This window comes from Dryobates pubescens, chromosome 8 (assembly GCF_014839835.1).
Source record: "Dryobates pubescens isolate bDryPub1 chromosome 8, bDryPub1.pri, whole genome shotgun sequence".
NCBI classification, from domain to species: Eukaryota; Metazoa; Chordata; class Aves; order Piciformes; family Picidae; genus Dryobates; species Dryobates pubescens.
Window position 1 is genome coordinate 11,097,099 of NC_071619.1, and position 26,591 is coordinate 11,123,689.

The 26,591-nt window shown below is 43.2% G+C and overlaps 1 protein-coding gene across 1 annotated transcript; it reads right to left on the reverse strand.

Moving 5' to 3' along the window:
• Nucleotides 1–253: 253 nt before the first annotated feature.
• Nucleotides 254–25,493, reverse strand: PDCD11 (programmed cell death 11). Its single transcript, XM_054163572.1, has 35 exons — nt 25,387–25,493; nt 24,573–24,704; nt 24,225–24,392; nt 23,086–23,247; nt 22,350–22,473; nt 21,816–21,997; nt 21,214–21,321; nt 20,528–20,734; nt 19,555–19,679; nt 18,915–18,975; nt 18,086–18,232; nt 17,710–17,961; nt 16,702–16,845; nt 15,832–16,032; nt 15,127–15,297; nt 14,534–14,753; nt 13,167–13,319; nt 12,161–12,276; nt 11,470–11,990; nt 10,918–10,980; nt 10,359–10,467; nt 9,813–9,902; nt 9,375–9,477; nt 8,687–8,864; nt 7,892–7,948; nt 6,608–6,730; nt 6,174–6,296; nt 5,796–5,985; nt 5,270–5,392; nt 4,480–4,623; nt 3,131–3,381; nt 2,346–2,514; nt 1,933–2,086; nt 1,243–1,408; nt 254–572 (listed from the first exon to the last, which is right to left on the reverse strand). The coding sequence occupies exons 1-35, from the start codon at nt 25,486–25,488 to the stop codon at nt 401–403; spliced, it is 5,511 nt and encodes a 1,836-aa protein (XP_054019547.1). The 5' UTR covers nt 25,489–25,493; the 3' UTR covers nt 254–400.
• Nucleotides 25,494–26,591: the final 1,098 nt, after the last annotated feature.

The window sequence follows — 26,591 nt, forward strand, 5'->3', positions numbered from 1 at the left end:
ACATGTTAATTCAGCTGGAAGGCAAGAATCTTCTCTACCATCTTGCAAACAGATAAACCAATTCATAAGACATTGCTGTAGTTAGTAATGGGTCATAGCTGCACCATTTCCCCAGGAAAGCAGAACAGACATGGCTGAAATCTGTATTTATTATAAAACAGTCTATATTTTAAAACATGTCTTCAAAGTCATCAGACTAGGATAATTTGTAACATCTGGACAAAGCTGCAAATACTGATCAAATCTTTTACTTTGATTGCTTGTTCTCTCCAGTTTGGTTTGGTCATAGACCAATAGTCTCCAGAAACTCACTGTCCATGGACACTCATGGCAGAACTCCACACGTCTCAGCTCCCATACAGCATGGAGAGCTGACTCTCTGTTTTCACTTGTGCTGTAATTAGGTGTCAACAAGGGAACTCTTGGTCTCCACATACTCAAGTGCTGCTCTTTTAACAGCCAGGACACTTTCTGTTGTACCAAATTTCTTCTCATAATCCAGGTAGCGTTTAAAGAAGAATTTCATCTTCTTTGGTGCCAAGCTCAAGTGTATGACCCTCTCAAAGATGTCCCTGCAAAACACCAAAGTGATTTAGGCTGCCATGTTGGTAACAGAACTCAGTACAAGACCTCTATCGTGCCTTTGAACAAAGAGTAGAAACTCAGGGGAAGACCTGCAAACCACTGCAAAGTGCTGGTGCTTGAAGACAGAGATTCTTGACAATTGGCCAAAATCTCCAAGTAGAAGCCTTCTATTTGCTTGAGAACATGAAGGTCACTGCTCAGGTTAAGATCCAGACACTGTATTTGACCCTGCATTCATTAAGTACATGTGGCTGGGTCTGTAGTGTGTGAAGCTGGACCTTCTTTTGTCAACTCTCAGAAAAGAAAAGAGAAATAAGAAAAGTTTCTCCATTTTTGTTGTAAGATACACAAGGGCTTGACCTCACCCTTCAGATACAAGGCAATCCCTCCAGGGGGACAGATGACTATCAGTGCAAGTCCTCTAGTTTTGTCAGGCCATTATTTACTAAGAAGTTCCCCTCTGTCCTATGGGTCAATCTCCTTAAAGTGTCCTCAGTCCTGACACGGATCAAGACTCCCACACACCCCAATTTTCTTTCTCTAGATGATAAAAATTCTATTTTGCTTTGCACTGGGAAGCCCTGTACGAGCTGATGCTGCAGGGTACCTCTCAGGGTGCTCCAAGCAGCATACTCTGCAGGCTGTAGAGCAACTCACCGTATTTCCTTCTGGCTGCCGTGTTTGATCATGATGTCCATGTAGATGGACCAGACGTCTGTCCGCTTGGGATAGCTGCTGAGGGTACTCTCAAAGAGGGCCTTGGCATGTTCTGAGTCCCCAAAACGGAACTCCAGCTGTGCAAACCTTGAAATGACATCCACATCTGAAACAAGTAATGACATGTTAGAGTATCACAGCAGTTTTCTTCCCTATTACCAAGCATGAGTGATGATTACATGGAACAGAGGCAGGCACAGAGACAGCACCATCTGCCCCCAGAGACAATAGGTTCCATTGCAAAGTGGTTCTAGACCAAGGTGGGATCAGAGTGGGAAAGAGAATGGCTACAGTTCACTTTCCATTTCAGCTCTCTGCAGAAGTATTCTTACATTCAAAATGCATCTTGCTGGATCCACCAGCAGCCCCAAAAACCTAGGACTAGACCAATGCAACATTTCTAGGACTGTAAGAGGACTGCAAGACTTAAAGTCATCTTTGCTTTGGGTGCTTTGCTTTTGCCCATCACAGCAAATTCCATTACAGAAGGATTTAGCTTTGATATTCAAGTTGAAATTCCCCCCTCAAGGGGAGCAAGTCCAGCACCAACTGATGGCACTTCTCACTTATTACCAGCATTGCCACAGGCAACACATGAAGCACATAAAGTGTAGGGAAAAGAGTGCTTACGTTCTTTGGTGGGCAATGCCTTGAGAGCACGCTCCAAAAGCCTGTGTGTAGCCTCAGTTTGGCCTTGCTTCAGGAGGAAAGAGGCATATTTCAGCCACACTGATTTCTCCTGACGGAACCGCTTCAGCATTGTGTGATACAATTCTTCTGCTTTCTGGAAGGGCAGAATTGGGTTAGCTCAGACTCATAATGAAGCTTTAAAAGGCTTACTTTTGACCCACACATCTCTAAACCCTTGAGACAGAAAAGCAATTATCAAGAGTTCCTTGTCCCCTGTCAATCATAACTATTAATCCCCATTAGGAACAGGACAAGCCTAACAGGTGACAACCAGAAGCTTATACAGCCACAACTGGTAGTTTATGTCATGACTGAATGGGATACGTGCCTGGGACCTGCTTGCTCTGTCTTACCTGGTTCTTCTCAGAACTGGCATAGATGTCACACAGATGCTGGAAGACTTTCAGAGGTTCATTGTATTGAACAGCTCTCTCAAAAACTTTCATCAGTGTCTCCTCGGTACCATACATGTTCTCCAAGTTCAGCAGAGCTACCCAGACATTCAGCTTCTCCTGTTCTTCCCTTGAAGCAGATGTGAAGGAGAATATTTAGCCTTTTACCAGTCTTCATAAGCTTTTTGCAAACCACTCTAGCAAGGTTTACTGACTTGTAGCCTGCCTCTGGGACAAAGGAAGGGAGTGTACTGCACACCAACTTCTGACCACTGTAGTTAGCAATTAAGAACCACAAGGATGATTCAAGAAAGTACAATATACTTAATCAGGCTGTATAGAGAGGTGATGTAATACACAAGGGAGCAGCCCTGCAGAAAAACCACAAGAGCTTCACCGTTTGTTTCATGTTTTGATTTAAGGACAACATCACTGACAGCATTATGCTCTTCCAAACCCTTCCTCTTGCTCAAAGTATGTCTGTGTGCTCAGGGATACCTCAAGGTGTTTGTGTGCTCACGAGCAGCAACAAGTCAGCTGCAGGCCAACTGTGGTGACTCAGGTCAGACCTTCAAAGGGCCAGCTGACAATTGTTACCATTTAATCCTTTTGAGCTCACTGAAACAGACTCTGCCACTATATACAGACACACACATGCTGCATCTCTCCCAGTTGGTAGCATTCTCTCACCACAACTACCTCATCATGATTTATTCTTTGGGACAAAGAAAGGCAGAGCTTATTACCTAAAGCAGATTGTCTTAAGTGCTCTCTCTGCCACAGCTCTGGCCTTCTCAATCTCAGTAGCCTGGAGGTGGAAAGCCATGTACTGTAGCCAGAGGATGGAGCTGTTGGGACTGCTCAGCACCAGGCGGTCAAAGTCATCTGCTGACTGGGGCTGTCGACTGGGGTCCATTAGAGCTGCCTCCAATTTGCAGAGCTCCTTTTCCTTCTTCTGCTTCTCTAGCTCCTTCTCCTTCTTTGTTTGTTTCTTCACCTGAAAGAGCAAAAAAGGAGGACTGAGGAAAAGCTAGCATGTCATGTGGGAACATACAGGCCCAGCTAAAGCACTATCAGACTTGACTGTGTCCAAGGCTAGATGGTTTTCACAGAAGAGATTAAGTCAATTGCTTAAGAAAAAAGGAAAACAATACACAGACCTCACACATCTTCACAAACAGTTCACACTTCCAAGAGCAGTAGTATATGAAATCTTTTTGTTCATGTAATATATTGAGGGACAAAATACTTTACTAGTTTTGCACCCCAACTGCAGGATTCACACTTCACCCCTCCCTATCATGCTTCCATTTTTACCATCCCAGCCAATGCTCACCACCCCTCTTCACTCTAAAAGTCCAGGATGCATGGGGAGAAACTGTGCAAGACTTGAGTATGTTGCTGGATCACCAGAGTGACTCAGGCCTCATTTGGGAGCTGACAGTGCCATAGTTCTCTGCACAAGGCAGCTATTCCTTAGGCAACAAAGAACAGAACAGAACAGACTAGACCTATGAGATCATTGAGTCCAACCTATCATCCAACACCATCTAATTAACTAAACCATGGCACCAAGCGCCCCATCCAGTCTCTTTCTAAACATCCCCAGTGATGGTGACTCCACCACCTCCCCGGGCAGCCCATTCCAATGGCCAATCACTCTTTCTACGAAGAACTTCTTCCTAACATCCAGCCTAAACCTCCCCTGGCACAGCTTGAGACTGTGTCCTCTAAAGCATCAGCCATGCCAGACCACTACGGAGGTGAATTTTGAGGGACAGAGGAAACACTGACGAGTGAGTACGAAAGCACTTCATGAGCTTATTTCTGATGAAAATGTTTGTTTGACCCTAAATTATTTTTTTAGCAAGTTGTCATGAAAAGCCTTATTTTCATGCAGCCATGCTAAAATAAGGCTTGCTTTCCCTCTGCTTCAGATATCTGCTGCTAAGACCAGCGCTCAAAGAACTTCCAGATTAGCGGTCAGAGGTGCTCCCTTGGGTTAGAAGGCTTTGCTATGAGGCAGACAGTCACATACATCAAGTTAGAGCCACCATGTGGTGTCTCCTGTGCAAGCAACACCAGTATACAGTACCTTTGACTGAGGATCCTCCTCCTCCTCACTCTCTGAGCTCTGTTCCTTCTGATTCAGCATAGGTACATCCATTGCATTTATGTCCTCATCCCAGGTGAAGCCCACGGAAACCTGTAACCTGGGAGGTTCACGAGGTTTCCTCATCTGGTTGGAGGAAACAAGGAATGCTCTGGGTTTTCATTTGAAGTTTTTACACTTAGATACATAGAATAAACCAGGTTGGAAGAGACCTTCAAGATCATCACGTCCAACCCATCAACCAATCCAACACCACCCAAACAACTAACCCACGGCACCAAGCACCCCATCAAGTCTTCTCCTGAAAACCTCCAGTGATGGCGACTCCACCACCTCCCCAGGCAGCCCATTCCAATGGGCAATCACTCTTTCTGTATAGAACTTTTTCCTAACATCTAGCCTGAACCTCCCCTGGCGCAGCCTGAGACTGTGTCCTCTTGTTCTGGTACTGGCCGCCTGGGAGAAGAGACCAACATCCGTCTGTCTACAACCTCCCTTCAGATCAGACTACTGTTGTTTGCTAGTGGATTCTCTCTGGCCAGTACTGTTGACTTGCCACACTTGCTAACAGCCCATCAGCAAAAACATTAAACTCCAGTCACCTTTGCTGTAATTTAAACTTAAATCATCTCAAACCATTTTCAGGTAACACAAAGAGCAGTCTGTGCCACTCCGATCTGCAGTAGTTACACTGTCATCCAAGCTAGAACTGACACTTCTCAATAGGGCTGGTAAGTCATTTAAAGCTCAGATTCTCCTCCAAACTTCTCACCTTAGATTTCTTTTTAGCTGCCACTTCCTCCTGGTCATCATCATCCTCCTCTCGGTAATATACCTCAATTCCACTGTCATTTTCATCTGCTGGGCAGATCTTCCTTTTTTTTGGCTTTGCCTCCTGCAATAAGGGAAAATGAGTGGATGGTGAAGGGCAGCAACTGAGATTAATCTTAAAGGCAATTTTGTTTACAAAGTAAAGAGTCTGAGAGAGGGGTGCTGCCCTGACACCCTCTTCTGTCCTCTCACGTAACACAGACAACAGGGAATAATCCCCTGCTCACCTACATAGGGTGTGAAGACCAACAGGATGGGCAACACAGGCAACACCACTGGGTGGCTAATTCAATTAACTCCTACCCAAGTGGAACAGTTTCTGATCTTTACTATCTCCAGTACAATTTATTGGAGATAATTTCAATAACTGCATAATTCCTCAGCCTGATTCCCATAGATCTTCCTAGTCTCTTCAGTATTTGGGCCAATCAAGACCTTTAGCATGTCCCTTGCAATCCCATCCATACCTGCTCACTGTCAGAGTTTCCTCTTCTCCGTTTTGCCTTCACCGTGAGCTTTTCTGTCTTCCCCCTACCATCTGTCTCTGTGTTCTCTTCCTCTGCACTATACTGTGGTAGACCCAGGGATTCAGGCAAGACATTTGGCATCCCAGTGTCCTCAGGCAAGAGAGAGAGCTCAACATGTTTTCCAGTTACACTGTGGTGCATTGCCAAGAGTAGCAGGAAAGAAGAGGACAAAATGTCAGAGCATTTACAGTGACTGCTGCAAGGATGTGAACTTCTTTCAAATCTTCTCAGCTTTTATCCTCCCTCTTTCCACCCTCTCCTCCTCCACAATGTCCTTTCTGTTAAATCACAGCCCCTTTTAAATAATGTTGGACCTACCCAAGCACCTTGGCAGTGAGCAGCTTCCCTTCAGGCAGGTACTTTTCATATAAGGAGTGTTTCTGTACAAAGTAAGGGGAAACATTCTGGAACAAGATTCGGCCCAGAACAGAAGTGGACAAGCTGAGAAGAGGAGGAAAACCAAACATGAGTATTCCATAGTGGAGAGAAAGAAAACAAAAAAAACCCCAGAGTGGAGGGACTCTATCTGTGGCACAACTAGTTCTACATAGCATTACACAAATTTTCCCTGGTTTATTTTCACAGGCTCAAGAATGCAGCAATGACATCTTGACTCCCAGGATGGAATTCATTTTGTGACATCGCATTGCACCAGACACCACCCTCCTCAAAGAAGATTCCAGATTTGTAGGCTCACAAGTAAGTTTTCCCAAACCTCTCATTTCCCAGGATAAGTTTCTCATGCTACTCACGCAAAGAATACACCTGATGGAGCAACTGATTTGACGTAGCCTCTCACTAGCTGCCCTTTTTTAACATCCTTAATACATGCTATTTCAACATCCTCCACTTTGCTGTTGCTCTTTGGCTTTAGCCTAAAAGGAAAGAGAGGTCAGAAGTTAAAGCACTCGACTGAATAATCCACATTCTGCTCTGGATATATATTAAAAAGAAAATAAAATAATCAGTGTTAACAGTAGCCAGCACTTCCTGAAAATGTACCAGATCAGAAACACCCTTTGGTTTATCCAAATGTACTAATGGACTATCTGCATCTCTGCCAAGCTACACACAGCATTAGGAAATAGACACACTGCTGTAAACAAAGCCAGACAAAATAGATCAGCCTGGCTTCCTCTGACACTACGAAAGTGAGAAGAACAGAACGTTGTCTGAAATTCTGTACAGCATTGGCTTGGGTTTTTTCCCCCACTGAGGGCTAAGGGAGCTGGGATTGTTTAGCCTGGAGAAGAGGAGGCTCAGGGGAGACCTTACTGCTGTCTACAACTACCTGAAGGGAGGTTGTAGCCAGGCAGGGGTTGGTCTCCTCTCCCAGGCAACCAACACCAGAACAAGAGGACACAGCCTCAAGCTGCACCAGGGGAAGTTTAGGCTTGAGGTGAGGAGAAAGTTCTTCACAGGAAGAGTTGTTGGCCACTGGAATGGGCTGCCCAGGGAGGTGGTGGAGTCACCATCCCTGGAGGTGTTCAAAAAGGGATTGGATGTGGTGCTTGAGGGCATGGTTTAGTAGTCATGAGGTGCTGGGTGACAGGTTGGACTTGATGATCTTTGAGGTCTTTTCCAACCTTATTGATTCTATGATTTCTAAGACACTTCAATTCACAGGTTTTATTCATTTTGTTCCATAGAGAAGACAAAGCAAAGGGTTCCGTTTTAAGAAACATTTAGGATTAAGTCTGCTATTTAATCAACACAGTTCAAATCAACATTGAAGAGTAATGTGTTTGCACTGTGACTGCATTGCAAATTAAATAGTGGAACTTGCCCTTTCTTTCCAAATAAACAAAAACATTCAGTCAGGTCTAAAAACAGAAATTAAATCTAAGCCCACTTGATCAGCTCTACATTATCAAGACACCTCCACATCTTCACACTGGAAAAATCTTTCTCAAGTACAAACAACTCTCATCCCTTTAAACAAACAAACCACAGTCCACCCAAGCTAAGAGTTACTTTATTTCAATATCCTTTTCTTCCACAGTAGGAGATCAACAGACTGGAGGGATGATACATACCGGGACTGCCGCAAAGATAACTGGATTTTGCTATTCTCATTGGACAGGATGTAACACCTGCATGACAGAGTAAGGGGAGAAAGCAGAAAGCTTGTTTTACCTGCTAAAAAAAGTCACAGGTACAAGACAGATATTTTCACTAGCAGAATGAAGCTCTCAAGGAAACAAACCACTCTGTCCCCTGGAGCACTTGCTAACACAAACCAGCATGTCACAAAGAGTTTGTGAAATCACCTAAAGGGATTTTTGAAATGCATCCTCTTGCCTTAGCCAGTCTCTGTGGCTAGCACAAAAGACTTAAAGATTGTTACAGCTGAATCACTTGGCCTTTTGTGCTCTCCAGCATTCCCAAAAAGTCTGTGAAGTAGGAAAATGCAACTACTTGTGCGTTACAAATTCACATGGGCCCACAGAATCAGAGCTGAGCTGGGTTAAGTGGCTTCCCTCAATCCCAAAGAGAGCAACTACTCTCAAAACACAGTTCTAGAAGTCAGCTTAAAAGGGGCTTCTTCAAATGTGGAACATAAAACTCACCCAAATGCATATGAGGTCATCAGACTTTCAAAACCCACCCGGATGCATTGCTGTGCCAACTACCCTAAGTGATCCTGCAGGGGGGCTGGACTTGATGATCTCTTGAGGTCCCTTCCAACCTCTAATGCACTGTGATAAGTCAGCATTTTTTTCTTAGCTTCAGACTCACCCTTACAAGTCTGGCATTATCTTATGGCCTATTACCAAGGGGGCTATTTCTAAGCTTTGCAGCTTGAAGAAACAGGAAAGAGAATTACTGACCTGACAATCTTGCCAACTTTGAAGTCACCCAGAGGATTCTCCTTGTACGTATCATTCAGGTGGAAGATGCTGACTTTGCCAGTTTTCCCACCTGGCAGCATAATGGTCAAACCAATGTGTGGAGTCATCTTTGTTACCATACCTACAGTGATAGTGCCCTGCTCCAATGACTGAATTCCTGAAAAAAGTGAAGGAGACAGAAGGCTTCATAATACTAAAAACCCCACACAACAAAAGTAATAGGGGTACTGAGTCAGTTAAGCCAATTTTAGTTGTCCAGTCACATACCAAACCACCAACTTTTGGTAAGGTGCAGTCTATCCACTCTTTCAGTTCACAGCAATACATGCCCTGATAGCCCAGATAAAGAGCCCTAAGCTGCACAGTTCAGGATCCAGAATAACTGACAAATTCAGCATCTCATGTCTGAGATTAGAAGGCAGTAGGTTCCTAAGGACTCAGAGAGGGGCTTCAGTTTGAGAAAGTAGCAAAATCATTCTTGAGTCTGAAGGTTTGACATCTCTTTGCCTTGCCTGCTGCTACGTCTGGGGCAGCGTCCCAGGGGCTACTTCTGTCCTACAGGGAGGTACTGCTTGGCTCCGAGTGTAATATCCTCACCTCAGTGCAAGGCCACCTCTGATTAAAGCATCATATACAATAGGCTTCTGCTGTTAAGGCTCCACTATACCTGTGAGTGACAAGCAGAGGTTTGTTTCAGTGACATCTGTTCCAGTCACTGTAGCTGATATTGCCTGGCCATTTTTGAAGCTCTTTTCTGGATGTTTTAAGACCTGAAAGAAAAGACATCGATTTCCACTGATTACTATAAAAGGAGCTTTGCAGAAATCTCACTGGTGTTTCTCCCATGAAGCTTTACATTTTCTATACACATCTTTGTTGTGCACACTTGACTGGTAGCTCAGCACTGCTCCAATAGCTCTGCTATCCTGAGCCAAACTAGCTACAGGCATAGTACTTGCTTGCCATAGAGGAATACCAATGTCTAAAAGGCAGAACATTGGATTAGGACTTATATGCATATCACAAGTGTCTGCAGTCATTACCTGCAGCCATGTGCATAGGAAAAAAATGTAATTGTGTTAACTTTTCTGTAATGCTCTCTTACCTTGGTGTTCAGAGACAGCAGCAGATGAGGAACTCTTGCTCGAATGTCAGGGGCAACTTCTACCTCCAGCCAATTTTTGAGGACATTATACTGAGAAGACAAATAACCAGAGAGACAGCATGAGATCTTGGGGGGAAAAAAAATCCTTCCCTGGTGGATTAGCTAGTTTTTAAGGAGAGAAAGAACTACTCTGGCCCTTGGTCTTGCACCATAATACTGCTGTGGTTCACAGTAAGCACACTGAGCATACTTTGTGCTTGTTGGCATATGCAACTTCTCTAAGGCCATTTTGCTAGAGTGCTGGGTGACAAGCATCTGCTGGCAATAGGCATGTCAAAAAGGATGAGTCAGCTCAACTCTGCCAAGTCCAGAAAATGTGATTTCCTTCTCTTACTCTCCCTGTAAGACACTGCACTTTGCATGGGCCACTCTCACAGTTAATGGAAGCCACAGCAGTGTCAGTGTTTAGGTCTGAGCTAAAGCCTGTGAGGTCATCCCCACTTGCTGCCTCATCCAGCACATTTCTTTGGAAGACTCTGGTCTCACCTTTTTGACAAAACAGGTGACTGTGTCTCCAACATTGTACAGTCCAAGTTTCTTGAGTGTATTGTCTTCTTTAAGGTTCAGCATTGCTGTGACTTTCCCTGCCATTTCACTGTTTGCAAACAAAGAGAACAGTAAGACAGCTTTGGTCCTAATGAAGAAGATAGGAGTTAGAAACCCAGGAGATTATGGTGAGCCAGTACTACTACAGCAATGCCTTTGCAATGCTCATCCTCTCCCCAACAGCATCCTTCTGCAGGGAATTAATACTTCCCTGGGCTTAAGAAAATCCTTCTGACATGAACAGACACACCAGAATCCAGACTGGCAGAAGCTGAAGCCAAAATGGCATTCAAAAGAAATCATGTATTAAGAGAGCACTGTGAAGTTTAACATAGCTCCCAGCCACAAGTTGGTGTGAAAGATAAAGTAAGAGGCCTTGGCACACTGCATAGATGTGAAGGTCCTCGCTCATGGCCAGCTCCTTCACAAATAGAGGAAACAAGGGAGGGAATCTACAAAGACACAAGGTCTGTGAAACAGCACAGAGGCCAATGCTCACCTTGGTCGAATGCTGAGCTCTGGAATGGACTCTTTGAAGTGTGGGTGGGTGATGGGCAGGTATCTAAAGGGCAGGAAAAGGATTATTTTCTTGAGATCTCCCCATACCCCACAGTTACCCACCCGTTAATCACTTTGCATTGGCAAAAAAAGAGGAGTAAGCCCTCTAAACCTACCAAAGCTTTTCAGGTCCAGTTCTTTCTAGGGCTATTTCAGTGGCAATTTAGGTAACCAAAATGACAAATTTAGCCCCTGTGGCCAAATCTTGCCTGTATTCAGGGCTTCTACTAGAACTTAAAAAGAGTTTAGAAATCTTTTTTTCTTGTAATCTATACCTAATTATAAATACAGTGACACAGGCAGGGAGCTAATTTACTGAAACCTGGATCTAGGATAGAAAGCAATAGCAAATTTCCTCAGGCCTCAACTACTCCAGCAGGAGTAGCTGTAACAGCATCTGTTGACAGAGGCAACAGCCTAGATAATCTGAGTTGAGTAACTGTTTCACCCCTTGCATTCCCCAAGAAATAATATTATGAGCATGTTTTCCCACCTGTGAGTATTCACCTCTCTGCCTCCAATGACTCGAGCAGTCACCTTCTGGCCAGCTTTCAGAGTATACGTTGGAAAAGAGCCTATGGGCACTTCGTCCAGAATCCGGGATGCATGGATTGAACCCGTCAGCTTGTCATCAATAGCAACGGTGACATGGGTTGCTTTGACAGATTTAACAGTACCAGTAACAATATCCCCCAGGGAAAGCGAGTGTTTCACAACAGCAATCATCTCTTCTGCTGCCGGCTCAGACTCCTTCCGGACCCTTACGTAAACATTCTTCTTTGCTGGGCCTTGCACTGCCAGCAAGATTCCGTGGTCGTTCACCTTTGTTACTTTTAAGGTTACAGAGACTGTCTGTCCCACCTTCAGTTTTTCAGAGTCAAAGCGGAAGGTGTCATTGAAGTGAGATGCTATGGGGATGGCTGCCAGGTGGCCTGTTTCCAACAACGACACAACTGCAAACTGCTCCGCTACGTGCTGCACGACGGCAGAGTGCTGAGAGTTCTCTGCGAGCCACTTAACAGGAATGGAGATAGTGAGTTCTCCTGCTGAGATTCTGATTCCCTTCACTCTACCTCCCACAGTTCTATAGAGCAGAAATAGCCAACCCACCCCCCTCAGAATTCAGTAATGATCTGGTTTGCTAGACAAACAGCAACACACACAAACAAAAACCAAACACATACTTGCTTGGCTCTTTGCTTTAACAGCTCTTCCCGAAGAGAAACATACACCTTAGATGTGAGGGCATCCACATGAAGAACCAATGCCTTGGCTTTCTCACCAGGAACCACTTTTTTGTCTACAAATAAGAATAAAGTAACAAAGTCAACTTGGTACCAAATGTGTAATAAGCCTCTTTAAGAAAAGAACATATTCCTTCAACAGTAATAGCAAGGAGAAAAAAAAACAAAGGGTTTGGCTTTTTCCATTTGGAAAACAGCTGATGCTCTCATGGAAGAACTGAATTGATTTTATGTAGATGCATCTCCTAAATAATGCAGACAAAGCTGACTAAGCAAAAATTCTAGGTAATACAGGGTTGAAAAAAGATTACACTAACACATTTGCACAAAACCATCATCAGTCAGCCTGCTCAGGAGACAGAGACTCTCCTGAACACGGAGGTGCTGGGCTAGTACTCCTGACAAAGTTAGCAGTTTATATTGGATTCATTGGTTTATTCATTATCTCAGCATGCCCTTGTTTGGTTCTGCATGATATGGCACTTCTCTGCTTGAATTTTTGAATTGCAAAGTACCAAAATCACAGTCCTGCTTCAAAGGCACGTTGATCTGAATACAAAATTAACAGCAATTTCAAATAGAACATACTCCAAGGAACATAATTCTAAAGTAAGAAGAAAAAAAAATGGGAAAGCTGGAGTTTTGTATTAATAACTAACTTTATATACAGTATCCTTCAGCTAAGAACCTTGGAGCATAAGCTAGACCTTAACAAGATGCCCAAGATATGAGGTGGGATTAGGTCCCATATAGAGGTATGGTAGCAGAGGCATGGTTAGTTTTAAACTATATATTCTGAATCATGCAAGTTGCAGGGCAACACATTAGGAAACTAAAGTACTTGTCAAGCCCATTTTCACTCTGTTGAGATTCCTCTTATGTCACATCCTCACTGGCAGAATTTATTTCAGGACAGTGAAAAACCAGAGCAAGCAAAGGCCCTCACCTCCCAGATGATAGCCAGTGGCTGTTACAGTCCAGCCTGTAACACAGCTGCCACTGAACAGTGCTGAGCCATCCTCCTTCACATCTTGCACAACCAGCTGCAGCTCTTTCCCAGGCACCAACTCACAAAGGCCTCGGGCCATGCTGAGCTCCCCTAAATAAAGGGAAGAACAAGTGTGAAGTCAATTTTAACTACATTGTTTCTTTCCAAAACAAAGACAGCCTTTAAGTTTGCTCAAGAGCACTCAAACAAGCCTTTATATCACAACAGAAAACAAAGTTTAGGCTCCTGAATCTGTAGAAATATAAAGGAAATTCTGAGAGTTAATCAAAGCAGAAACACATGACATTGAGGATCTGAAAACGTTGGAGAGAATATTTTCCAGTCTTCTAGAAACATCAGTAGGCAGTACTGCACAGAGAAAAGGGTGAAAGCAAAACAGATTAATACCAAAATCACAAAACAGACTTGGCACTTCACTGTCATAAGTAACAAAGCACCACTGGATATAAAAAGAAGCTAAAAAGGTAAAGTTAGATTTTGATAAAAATCACCTGGAACACATCCAGTATTCCTAACACTGGGAAAACAGCATGTGAGAATACCTGTGCTGGAGGACTCATTCAGCAAGCCTACAATATGACTAGGCAGATCTATTTGTGTAAACTCATCCTCATGGGAGCACTAGATTTGGGTTATCACAAGCACTTGAGAGCCATCATAATTGTACTTGTACTTTTTAGTTAAGCAGATCCTGGCTAAGGCTCAGAGTGGTTGAAAAATCCCACTGTAAAAATCAGGCATTCCATGCACAGATATCAGCCAAAAAACCAAACTGATGATCACAGCATGCACAGATGCAGACTCCTGTACCATAAGAATAGTAGGAGCAATTCTCATCTGCCAGTAAAAATGAATGCTACTGTCCTTCATTGTCACAGTTAAAAAGGTGAAGGTAGAAATGGTAATTCCTCATTAGCTACGAGTTACCAACAAATGTATGCAGTGAGGGCCTCCCACACTGCTTATCATCAATCCCTTTTCAGGCATTTGAGGAAATTCAGGTCTGGCCATTGGGCAGCCTGTTCTGTTTCACTGGTGCTTTGTAGCAAGTCACTCAGGCACACAGAAATAAACTTCGCCTGGACTTTGGCCTGTTCCAGCTGTAGTTCTGAAAAGCCTTCTTGTCCATGTTAAACACTACACACAGATCTTCCTTCTAATAAACTCCTCTTGGAATCCAAGTCTTTGCTTAAACTACCCTTTCTTTCACTTGAAAGAAAATGGTTTCCCCTTTTTGTTCCTCTAGAGCCACTCTTTTTTTTGGCAATATTACCCCCTTTAGCAGAACATGTGCAATCCTTTACCTCTTCTTCTCAGCAAGTTTCTGATTTCTTTCATCTCCTTGAAATACTGATTCAGCAGGGCAAAGCTCTCTGCAGCAGCATTGCCTGAGCTGCACTCTGACACCTTCAGATTGAGGAGCATGCGCTGCTTCTCCTCATCAATGCTCATCACCTTTGCCATCACAGTCTGTCCCACCACAAAGTGGTCCTTGGTGTCCGTCACAAACTTGTCACTCATGCTCTGTTCAAAGGAAACAAAGGAGTAAGGGTTACTGAATGCAACTGCTATCAACCATCTGCAGTACTGCTTAAAAGAAGGGTTTGAGATAAGACTTAAGGAAAATGCCTAAAAAGAAATGAAGACTAATGAAAAGCCATCAATTAAAATGAATTTCTCAAGTCACATGAAGTCATTGCTGAAGCTTAAGATCACTTGAATGAAGTCCTTTGTTTCATTTTGGAAGTGAATTAAGGTAAAAACCCAGAAGTAGTTTTTGGCCTGCTGAAGGAAGCTGTGTAAATTCAGGATTCACAGCCTTGTACCTTTGCTATAAGCCACGTTTCAAGCATTCCTCCTTACCCAGGATGTCTACTGAAATGAATGCATTGCCTACCACTTTGGGTGCCAGCCCTGTCACACCACAAGGGAACTCCACGAACACTCCAAAGGGCATCACATTCCTCACATAACCAGTCAACAGCATCCCAGGCTGGATATCAGAGAAACTTCTTACAACTTGCTCCTCCTGTACAGCAGAAATCACTGCAGCCTTTCTGCTCAAGATCTGAATAACCAGTTAAGAACAATAAAAGATGAATGAAAGGAGCCTGATGCCAATCAAATCTCTTGTTGCTACTAACTATTTGGGCTAGAGCACCTCTTGCAGGTTAGACAGTGCTCAAGTCCTGTAATTCCAATTTGTGTCCTGATCTCTCTCCATTAAAATACAGCAACCAATGTCTCTTAAGCTGCTCAGAATTAAAGATGCATAAGTTTCACACTGGAGGAAATATCCAATTTCTAGTATTTCAGGTTTGATTTTTGGCATAAGCCCAGAAAAACATTAGCTAAGGTTGTACTATGATTAACAACCCAGGAGATGCTTGGGAAGATCAAGTCCAGGTTCTGATGGGATTGTAGCAGCAGATGAACCTCACTTGTAACACATGCAAGTTACAATGATTTGTTAAAGCATCACTAGCTTGATGGGCACTTTCATTTCAACACATTACTCTAGTTTCTGTTTGGTGCAGATACTTTGCTTTCCTGACAGGTATCTCCCTCCCCCTGCTTTGCTGGTTCAGGTGGCAAAGGATACGATACGCTCTCCGTTGTCACTCAAGCACATAACTCTGGGCAGGACATCTCCCTCTTGAAGACAATGCCACAGCAGCCTACAAGTACCAATGAAGTCAGAGAGGTGTGTTGTGGGAATCCAGGCTACTGCATTGCCTTCATCTTCTAAGATGGAAACATCTAGCCCATTATCTTTCTTCTTCAAGACTTTCACATCAACCATCTGAAAAAGAGAACAAATACAGCGATATAAAATTCCAAGCATCTTTGAATTCATTCCTTTTGATGCGCAAGGCACCAAATCCTGTGCTGCAGGTCTCTGTCATTGCCTCCCAGCTATATAAGAGAAAATCTAATACTGAGAGGGCTAAGCCTAAAAAGTGTGCCAATGTCAACAGTAAACCAAAAAGCTCCCAGAGAAATTAAGAGCTAGAAACATTCTCTTGTTTCTCTTTCATCTGAAGGGTGACAAAAATAAGCAAGATTAGAACTGTCCTGTTCCTTTATTAGCAGTATCTGCAGGGTGCTGAAAATTGTTTTCATTCCAAAGACAATCATGAAACATTTCAAAGCATTTCTCTGAAGCAATTTTTTTTAACCTGGAAAAAGACAAACTGCTTGTGGACCAAGAACATTAGCAGCATCCAGAACCATCTAGGAACAGGAGCATTAATTGGTACTTTTAGAAGGGCTGTCCTGGGACTCCTTTACCCTGACCTCTGACAAGGCAGATCCTGCTTTTGACCCAGGAGGCCAATCACACAATAAAACAAAAGCACATTTAATGATAGCTCCTGACCACCAACAGCTTTTCTTGAAGCAAAATTGTTCAAAGTGATACCAAATCATTTGAAAATGGTGAAAAAAAGGGAGCAGTCACTGAATTCATTACCTCTCCTATTTGGTATTTCACTTCCTGCTTGTTCTTTGGAGTACGCTCCTTTTCTCCCTCTGTGGAAGGCTTGCCTGATAACCTGAAGGACAGCAAAAGTCTTTCCTCCTGGGGCTCACATTTTAAGACTGTTACTTTAACAACCTGCAGAGGAAAAAAAGTGTAATTCAGCTGCCCCTCATCCTCAGTGTGCTACCACCCTGAAAAAGAGACAGGGAAATGCACAGACTACTTTTATCTCACACATAAATTGTCAGTGGCCTGCTAGCCTTAATAGGTTCAACCAGAAACAAATGTCCTGATCACACAGATAGAAAATAGAAGTACATAACCATTAAATGACTGCTAAAACTATGTAGCAGGTCTGTAGAAGAGTTGAGAATAGAATTCAGATCTCTGGATTTGCAGTCAGAAATCCTGACTAGAAAATTACCCTCACTAGTTAGCCCACAAACATCAGGATTAAAACCAAAGCAGCAGAAAAAAAATAAATTAATAAATACAACTGAGATCCCTATAAGCTTGCCCACAACAAAGACCACAACTTGATAAACAGCATGGTTCCCAGAGTGCCTGGTTTAAGATGTGCAGGACTTGAAACAAACAAGAAAAATGGAATAATGCAGAGGCAGAAAACCCCTTTCTTCCAATTCTGTAGCTAAGGGTTTTAACTTCCTAAGAAGAAAGTGCAGCCTACAACCCCAAACTTCTACTAAGATCTCAGTAACTCAGCCAAGTGTAGCCCCTGTATCAAATACCATGGTGCCTCCTGCACACCAGAACAGGGAAAGCCTAGAACAAAGGTCTGTGAAATACTCAAAAAAAGGAGCTGTTCCTTTCACAGCCTAGTCTGTTTAAATGGAGCACATCTATTTCTTAAAGTGAAAGGACACAAGCATCACTTGGTGTAGCTAGTTCATCCAAGGGAAAAACCATGCTGGGGTCAAGTCAACTGCGGATTTCTCTTATGCATTCAAACACAAGGCATGACATTGATACATTAATTACCTGGCCTTCATGAAAGACTTTATCTGGACAAGATACGGGTTCTGAGCTCAGCTCATTCTTGGGTACCAGACCTTTGACATCATTGTAGAACTTTACAATGCAGCCAAATTCCCTTGCACACACCACAAAGCCGTGTGTGATCAGCCCTGGGTTTGCATCTTCATAACTGGAGAGAACTGGAAGGTTTGATTGGACAAGACTTTTCTTTAGAGTAAGGATCAGCCTCTTTCCTGCAGGATTGCACTCTAGGACCTGTAAGAATGGAGTAAAAGAGGTTTCAAAAGGCATGTCTGCCATTGCCTGACCAAGCCAGCTGCTAATTACTTAGAATAATAAGAATGCAAAGCAGCTGAAGACCTTGTCTGGCAGCTCTCACCCGACACTTGACTTCATCCCCTATGCTGTATTTCTTCTCAGGCTGCTTCAGGATCACATCAGCAAGATGCATGGATGGCACGAGCCCTTTAATCCCCTCAGCCACTTTCACCTGCACCCCAACAGGTTTCAGAGCAACCACTCTGCCCTAAAACACAAAATGGGGAAAAGGATCAGTATAGGATCAGTAAACTCAGCCAAGACACTGCATCACCAATCACCACCAAATCTAACCACCCTCCAAAAAATACAATCTTAGTCCAACCCACACCCCATTCAACCAATCTGACCCATTAATTTTTACACATTTTATAAGGTGGCTTAACAGCCTCTTTTCCTTAAGAATAGGCTACTTCTGCAAAATCTCTATTGACTCTGGCAAACTAAATTGTTTCCAGAGATGTATCCAATACAGTCAGAAGTCAGATGTAAGAATAACAACAACTGTGCATTTTCTGCCCATCAGCTGATTGTGATGTTCCACACAAGAACTTTTACTTGAGTGTAGGGCAAGTTTTTGTGTTTGTTTTTTTTTTTCCAATCAACCCTTTCTAAAAGTGTATTCATGGCCATAAATAAATGACTGACTGTGGCTGAAATCTGATTGGCAGCATCATGTCTAAAAACTTGAACAAAATGGGGAAAGGAAAGTATCACATTCCATTAACTGAGTCCTGCAATAAGACTTTTCTTTTTCCCCTTCATTTTCACCTCCCTAGTTTGGATGACAAGTTGAATACACGTATCAGGCAGAGGAAAGGCACACCAGCCAGATCACTGTTGTACATATAAGAGCCATTAAATACTGAACAGGTCTTTCAGAAGCTCACCTGCACCACATCCCCTGTGCGGATATCTCGGTATTGCAGAATCCGTGCTTCAATAATCTGACTGGAGACACAGCAAGAGATGACCAATCAGTCAACATGAAGGAAATCCAGGCTAAGAGGGGATAGTCCCCATTTTGACTTGTCCCAAATATAATTAACCCATATGGAGCCTAGCACTCTACAACCCCAGAGTTCTGTGGTTTACTCCAACTGACCCATTTCCCAAAACAGTTCTCTGGACACAGAGTTCAAGGACGCTCACCAGGCTCTATCTCAGGTGACAGCCTGAAAGGGCTCCATGAAAGGGGCACATAAAAGGGAGAAACAAAATGGGCTGAGACTTGCAAGACCAAGGTTCAGTTTCCTGTTCAGCCAGAGTATTCTGACATTATCTCAGCAGAAATAATTTAGCCTTTCTGTGCCTCCACTCACCAACTATATAGATGGTGTCCTGATTTCCTATAATAGGGGGAGAATAGGCAACATACCCAGACAACCTGACCCAAGACAAGATATACAAGCCAAAAAAACCCTCAAATGGCAAGTTCCAGCCTCACAAAGCAAGTCCCCACGGTATTTTCCACACTCAATCGCACCCTTCTATTCCTTCATTTTTTTTGGATGAGTCTATGAAACTTACTACTTCAGAGACACAATACACATCTCATCCATCAGGCTGTAGTCAATGATTCGACATTTATGTTTGCATCCCGGTTTAAATGCTCCAGGTTTAAAGGATTTTCTGTTTTTTGAAAGGTGTTTCAACTAGGAAAACAAACAAAAAAAAAATATTACAATTTAGTTTTTGGAAAATGGAAGCACCTCAGGTTGAAGTGGTAGCATCTGACACACTGTTCCTCTAACATACTGTCTCCATGCAGCAGTTTCACCAGTCTTTCCACAACACCTCTTCCATATTCCAGCCCCCAAAAAGGGAGGTATGATTTGGAAAACATCAACCACGTCTTATTTTTGGTGTATTTGTCTCACAAAGAGCATAAAGGTAGAACTCTGCAGAAGGGGTTGGACTAGATGACCTTCAGAGGTCCCTTCCAACCCAGACCATTCTATGAACATAAGATCTCCTAGCTTCTTTCCCCTGGAGACTAAGACGAATAGAATAGAATAGAATAGAATAGAATAGAATAGAATAGAATAGAATAGAATAGAATAGAATAGAATAGAATAGAATAGAATAGAATAGAATAGAATAGAATAGAATAGAATAGAATAGAATAGAATAGAAGAATAGAATAGAATGGAAGAGACCTTCACGATCATCGTGTCCAACCCATCAACCAATCCAACCCACCTAAACAACTAACCCATGGCACCAAGCACCCCATCAAGTCTCCTCCTGAACACCTCCAATGACAGCGACTCCACCACCTCCCCGGGCAGCCCATTCCAATGGGCAACCACTCTCTCTGTATAGAACTTCTTCCTCACATCCAACCTAAACCTCCCCTGGCGCAGCCTGAGACTATGTCCTCTTGTTCTGGTACTGGCTGCCTGGGAGAAGAGACCATCATCCGTCTGTCTACAACCTCCCTTCAGGTAGTTGTAGAGAGTGATAAGATATGGAAGACTTGCCTCACCACATTGGTACTTACCCGTGCAAATGCAAGAGTACCATCATCAAGCTCAAAGATGGCACCAAACTGCTTGTAGAAAGCTTTCACTGTTGACTCCTCCACCACGGCCCCCATGCGATCACTGGAGAGCTGGTTTGGGGAGCCCCCAGGGTGGAGGAAGGCCTGCCGTAGAGTAAGGTGCACCACCTTGGAGGTGGGGTGGACAGAGAGGATGCAAGCTTTCATCTGGGAGAAGACAGAGTATTTGTTAAACATGAGTTTGTAAATACAGTTGAGAAAGACCCATTGCTCATGTCTTTACGTAGTAAGCTTAGTACCCAAATTCTCTGCCCACCTACAACCACTTTCAAATATTATTACTAAGACATCACTTCCACTCTAACAGCTTCACAGAAGAGGGATTTTTGCTTTTGTCTCTTGTTTACAGAGTAGTTTGTTACTAATGCAGTGAGGGGAACATGACTGCACAAGTCATTTTAATATCACTTGCAAGGCTCTCTCATGTTTCTCAAATAAGTTTTCCATTCCCCCAAGACCAGCTTTGCTCTACAGCTCTAAAGCAGCCATGATAATAACTCAAATAAAAGGCAAAAACAGACAGCTATCATCAATAAGATTTAAGAGACTATCCCACAGAAATGTTGGAGAAGAGAAGAGATGTTCTAAGCAACACACCAACTCCAGTCACCCTTCACACTTCTTACCACTTGATCTGGAGAATAGTTTGTGGATTTCTCGGGGTCCATGTGCATGAAATCCACAATGCCAGTGAAAGACGATAGAAAGGTCATTTTGACCCCAAATGGGGCCACCTAAGAAGGGGAAAGAAAAGATGCAGTTGCCGTGCAGCTCAAACAGAAACCAGCTCACACATTTCACAAAAAGACACTGTCAGTACTAAACACAAGCACATCACAAGAGACAGGGAAACCACTTAAAATCTCCTTTCTACATTGCTTTTTAAAAACAATCCTTCAGTTTTTTGATAATCCTGTGTGTCCTCTGAAGACTACTGCTAACTGGTTGAATACTTTACTCAAGTAAAGCCCAAAGAAACATAAAATGGTTTCCACTCTGCTTCAAGCTTTATCACCAGATTCATGCCTTTATAGTCATAGCACCACAACCAGGACAGAGACCAGCTCTTAGATGAATGAAGGAAGTGCCCAGCAGATAATAAAGTTTGCTGTTGTACATTAATTGAGCCCAAGTACAAAATTTTCCATGGCATAAACGTCTATCTCTACTTCAGCAAGACTCAAAAACCCCCAAAACAACAAAAAACCAAAGGCAAACCAAAGCTTACCTTCTGCACTCGAGCTTTCACCACCAGCCCTGGCAATAAATTGGAGAGGGTCCAGTTCTGTCTCTCTGTTGCAAGGGATGCAGCAACCTCTGACCGATCAACGGACAAACGGACCACCCTTCCCTCATTCTTTACTTCCACAATCACACAGTTCAGGTTCTGGCCTATTTTCAGATCAGGCCCTACAAAGACAAGCCACAACATAAAACCTCCAACAGGAACATTCTGGGATTCCCTTCCACTCTTTCTGAATTTTTTTCAGAGTCCACTCTGGTTTAAGAAGTTAGAACTCCTCTCAAGCTAAGCGGTCGTACTGCCAGCAGGATGGATGGGCTTGGAACATAGTCTGTCAGAAAACGAGCTGAAACCTAATGGCTTGTTGCAGACCAGCCACAAAACTGCTGTTTTCAGTAACTCAAAGACTCCACCTTGATACACTCTCACTGAGCTGCACTTATACCAGAGACATGACAAGCTTTAATCCCCATCATTCCACACCTCCAGTTTAACCCGAGCAACTCCTCCTGCACTTACCTTTCTTGACTGCTTTGATGTAGTTTTGGGCTTTCTGACGAGGCAGGAAAGCATGAGTCCCACTGACTCCAATATCAATGAGGTAGCCATGGTCTTCCACACTAGCCACAAAGCCAGAGAGCAGCTGTTGGGAGGGAAGCACTGCAATTCAGTAACATGACAAAACAGCTGGATCATCTGCACATCTGATAAAAAGATTTCACACCCCACTCACTTGTTTCATAAGGACAGAGAACTGAGTTTGCCAGGGCAGCAGAAAGAACATTACATTATTTCTTATTGCACAGCTGATCTGGCAGTGACATCTCAACTCTGCCTTTACTCAACTGTGCATGTATAGAGCTCACAAATCATCATGTGAAAAAAATACCAGGTGCTCTAGCCACAAAGATGCATCTACAATCATACAGCTGGAAACACAAAAACCAAACAACTGAGCACCTCTGCAATGCATGCTAAATGTTATGCTCTGTATAAATAACCAACAAACCTACCCAGAAATAAATAATTAAATAACTTGTCCATATTGAAACAGAATCAAGTGAATGGATTTCATGAGTGGCAACCAACAGCCAAGACCCAGTACTGCCCTCTCCTCTCAGTCTCCACCACGGTGGGAGCAGTTCCCATGTTCTGCTCTGATACCATGCAAGGACAAACTGAAATGCTCCTCAATGTGCTGTGCAAGAAGCATCTCCAAAGCCTAAAGAGGCTGTGACAGACCCAGAATACATACCATGCCTTGTGCTAGTGCTGAAGCGTTCAGACCCTTATTGACCATCTTGGGGTTGATTGATAACTTAATACTCCGGCGTCCGTCAGCACTTTTCTCTACAGTGGTCACGACACACCTGACCAGCATCCCTGGAGAATACATGTCTAACAGCGAATTCAAGTCCTGCCCAGTGAGATGATCAAGAAAAAAAACATACAAATTTTACATCATTAAGTAATATAAGAAGCACAGAATTTCTTATGGAAGTAGCTTTTGAAATCAACCCCGCCCTGTTGACACTACAATAAAGGCAGGAATTGCCACAAGCACAAAGATCTCAATACAGAGGAAGCGATGTCCCCATGTGATGTCAGCAAGAAGTACCTTTTGAAATCAACACCCCCACCCCCCACCCCCCCTTGACACTACAATAAAGGCAGGAATTACCACAAGCACAAAGATCTCAATACAGAGGCAGTGATGATCCTATGTGATGTCAGCAAGACCAGCAGGCTTTGTTTAAAAAGGAACACTGCGTAGCCCAGTTCAAGAGGTTGCAGCTGAGGAAATACCTACAGAGCCAGCAGCGACCTTAGCCTCATCACCCTCTTTAGCAGAGAAACATGCAACCACCAAAAGGCTGGTGCACCTGGCAGATCCCACCTTGAAAAAAACTATGAAGAGATGACACCAGAGAGACAAGGTAACAAATTACTTTATCCTCCTTCTTTCTTTCTAGCAATCAGCTTTATCAACAGATTGCAAAAGTTGCTTGGAAAAGCCAGGTCCAAACCAAGATCAGCCCACAGCAGGTCTACACAGCAAAGCAAAATTAAACTGGAAGGACCACGGTACTCCCCATGCACAAGAAACACTTGTGCCATCACATCATTTTCCAACTACTTCTCTAACTTCTAATATCATTACCTAGAGCCAGGCATCAATATTCAGGTTCACCAGCAGAGAGGCAACACAAATCTCTTTGTGTTCAACAGGCTATCTACAAAGATTATATAGCCAAGGCTAAGGCATTGCAGGTAACTCATCTGCAAGGCACGAACACCAGGCTTCTTGATAAGACCTCAGGGTGAGTTCTGAGGTATTATTAACACTCTCCCAAGCTTTCATGCACAAATCACAGCCACAGTCCAAGGCCTCACCTCCAGGAGCTCTCCTTGGGCCACCTCCTTGCTCAGCATTTTGCTGTAGGCATCACTGATCTGTGTGACTGGCACAAATCCTGATAGTCCATTGGGCAAGCTGATGACTAGCTCATAGTCACTGACCTCTTTTATACAACCAAGGAACAGCATCCCTTCACAGACCGCCTGGGAAAGCAGGAAGAACAGCACAGGGTGGGTATTTGGGCAAGTCAGTAGTAACAGTGTGGTAAACACACTTTTGTCCCAAATCACTGATATATTTTACAGGTTTGGTGAGGAAGAACATGCCATTTTTATGTAGCCCTGAAGAGAGCTACACATTAAATCAAACATTTATCCACAAACCTCAACTGTGAGTGGCTCAATATTCAAAACACTGCCTTTAGCAGTGGCTGTTTTGTCTGCCTTGAACTTTTTCTGGTTTCCTTGATCCCTTTGGCTCCTTTTTCTTTTCTGGGATTGCTCTTCATGGTGAACCTAAAGCAAATCAAGAGAGGAAAAAAATAAAAGTGGGTGGAGGTGAACCTTGCACTATCATAGTATCAGTCAGGATTGAAAGGGACCACAAGGATCATCTAGTTCCAACCCTCCTGCCATGGGCAGGGACACCCCACACTAGATCAGGCTGGCCAGAGCCTCATCCAGCCTGGTCTTGGCAGAACTCTGCTGCCAGGAACAAAATTAGAAGAAAATGCTATGATTGGAGGGAAAAAAGAGAACCAGCTTGCTCTATGTCTATATGCAAGTCTTCCAAAATATTTATTTAGGGCTGAAGCTAATTGTTTATGAAACTTTCAATCTTGGCAATAAAAAAAGAGTGGCACAAGCGATCTGCACCACACTCTGCCAAAACAAAAAGAAACATCAAGTTCAGTCTGTATCCACTAACACCAGCTTCACTACATAAGCACCTTGGGATAAGATGCTTGTGGGAATTTTAAACTCTAAAGCCCAATCAGTAATTTTCACTGAACTTTTTCTGTCATGAGGTTCAACATGCATCTGACCCCATGAATCTTTAAGAGATCAGAAAAAATGTGGATACCAGCAGTTATCTCTTTCTCTTCTATAGAAGTAAGGGATAGAAATGATTGCAGGTCATATTTTGACAAGGGAAAAGCTCTAAGAAGAGTTAATTCAGAACACATAAAGAACCTACATCAAACAAATTGTCCCGCTCTAACTTCAGGTTGGGTGTTTTTCCTTCTGTGGGTTTTTTCTGCACACCCCCTCGAGGAAAGTTTTCTTCCATAGATGCCATGCTTCCACTTCTGGTGGACAAATGACAAAACAGAGATTAAATGCGTAGTAGTTATGTTTGTTCCTACTGAAGAGATGCAAGAGCAAACTATGTCCAAACCAAGAAGGAATTCAGGTGGCTAATTTACAGTCAGCCAGTGCCAAAACAGAATAGAAAAGAATAGAATAGAATAGACCAGACCAAACCAGGTTGGAAGAGACCTTCCAGATCATTGCATCCAACCCATCATCCGACATCATCTAATCAACTAAACCATGGCACCAAGCACTCCATCAAGTCTCCTCCTAAACACCTCCAGCGATGGCGACTCTACCACCTCACCAGGCAGCCCATTCCAATGGGCAATCACTCTCTCTATGAAGAATTTCTTCCCAACATCCAGTCTAAACCTCCCCTGGTGCAGCTTGAGACTGTGTGCTCTTGTTCTGGTGCTGGATGCCTGGGAGAAGAGACCAACCCCCACCTGGCTACAACCTCCCTTCAGGTAGTTGTAGAGAGCAATAAGGTCTCCCCTGAGCCTCCTCCTCTCCAGGCTAAGCAACCCCAGCTCCCTCAGCCTCTCCTCATAGGGCAAGGCTGAAACTCATGCTGAAATACATTTGACTATACTGGTCTTGCAATGGTCCATGTAAGCATGTGCACCCCTATCACTTTTTCACTGTTGCCCAGTTCTGCTAGACTAAAGCATTATTTTTATAAGGCATTTAACTGCACTACATAGATATTCATAAAACTGTTTTAACCATAAGTTTCCTGAACAGATCTTTAGTATATTCAGTCAGTAAGCTGAAATTACTTCCCAGCTTTGGTTATCAGAAAAAATTGTGCATGAAATGCTAAGAAACCTCACTCAGCATTTTTTTTTAATTTTCTCAATACCATTTTTAAAGGTTAATATGTTTTGATACATCTTTGTATATTTAATACATATTTGTTTTAACTTCACTATGTTTCAATCAGTAAACAGCAACTTATTTATTAGGTCACGACTCACATGCTGTTGATTCCTGTGGTAAATTCTGGAGAAATTCACACTGAAACGTTATGTTTAGAATAGAATAGAATAAACCGGGTTGGAAGAGACCTTCAAGATCATCGCGTCC

Bases quoted from the DNA above. Each gene is read 5' to 3' on its own strand.
- PDCD11 (XM_054163572.1), bottom strand. From the start codon at position 25,488: ATGGCATCTATGGAAGAAAACTTTCCTCGAGGGGGTGTGCAGAAAAAA. The intron at 17,962-18,085 runs GTGAGAGCTGCC...CCATTCTTACAG, and splicing joins GGGATGAAGTCAAGTGTCGG to GTCCTAGAGTGCAATCCTGC. The intron at 5,986-6,173 runs GTAGGTCCAACA...AATGCACCACAG, and splicing joins CTCACTGCCAAGGTGCTTGG to TGTAACTGGAAAACATGTTG.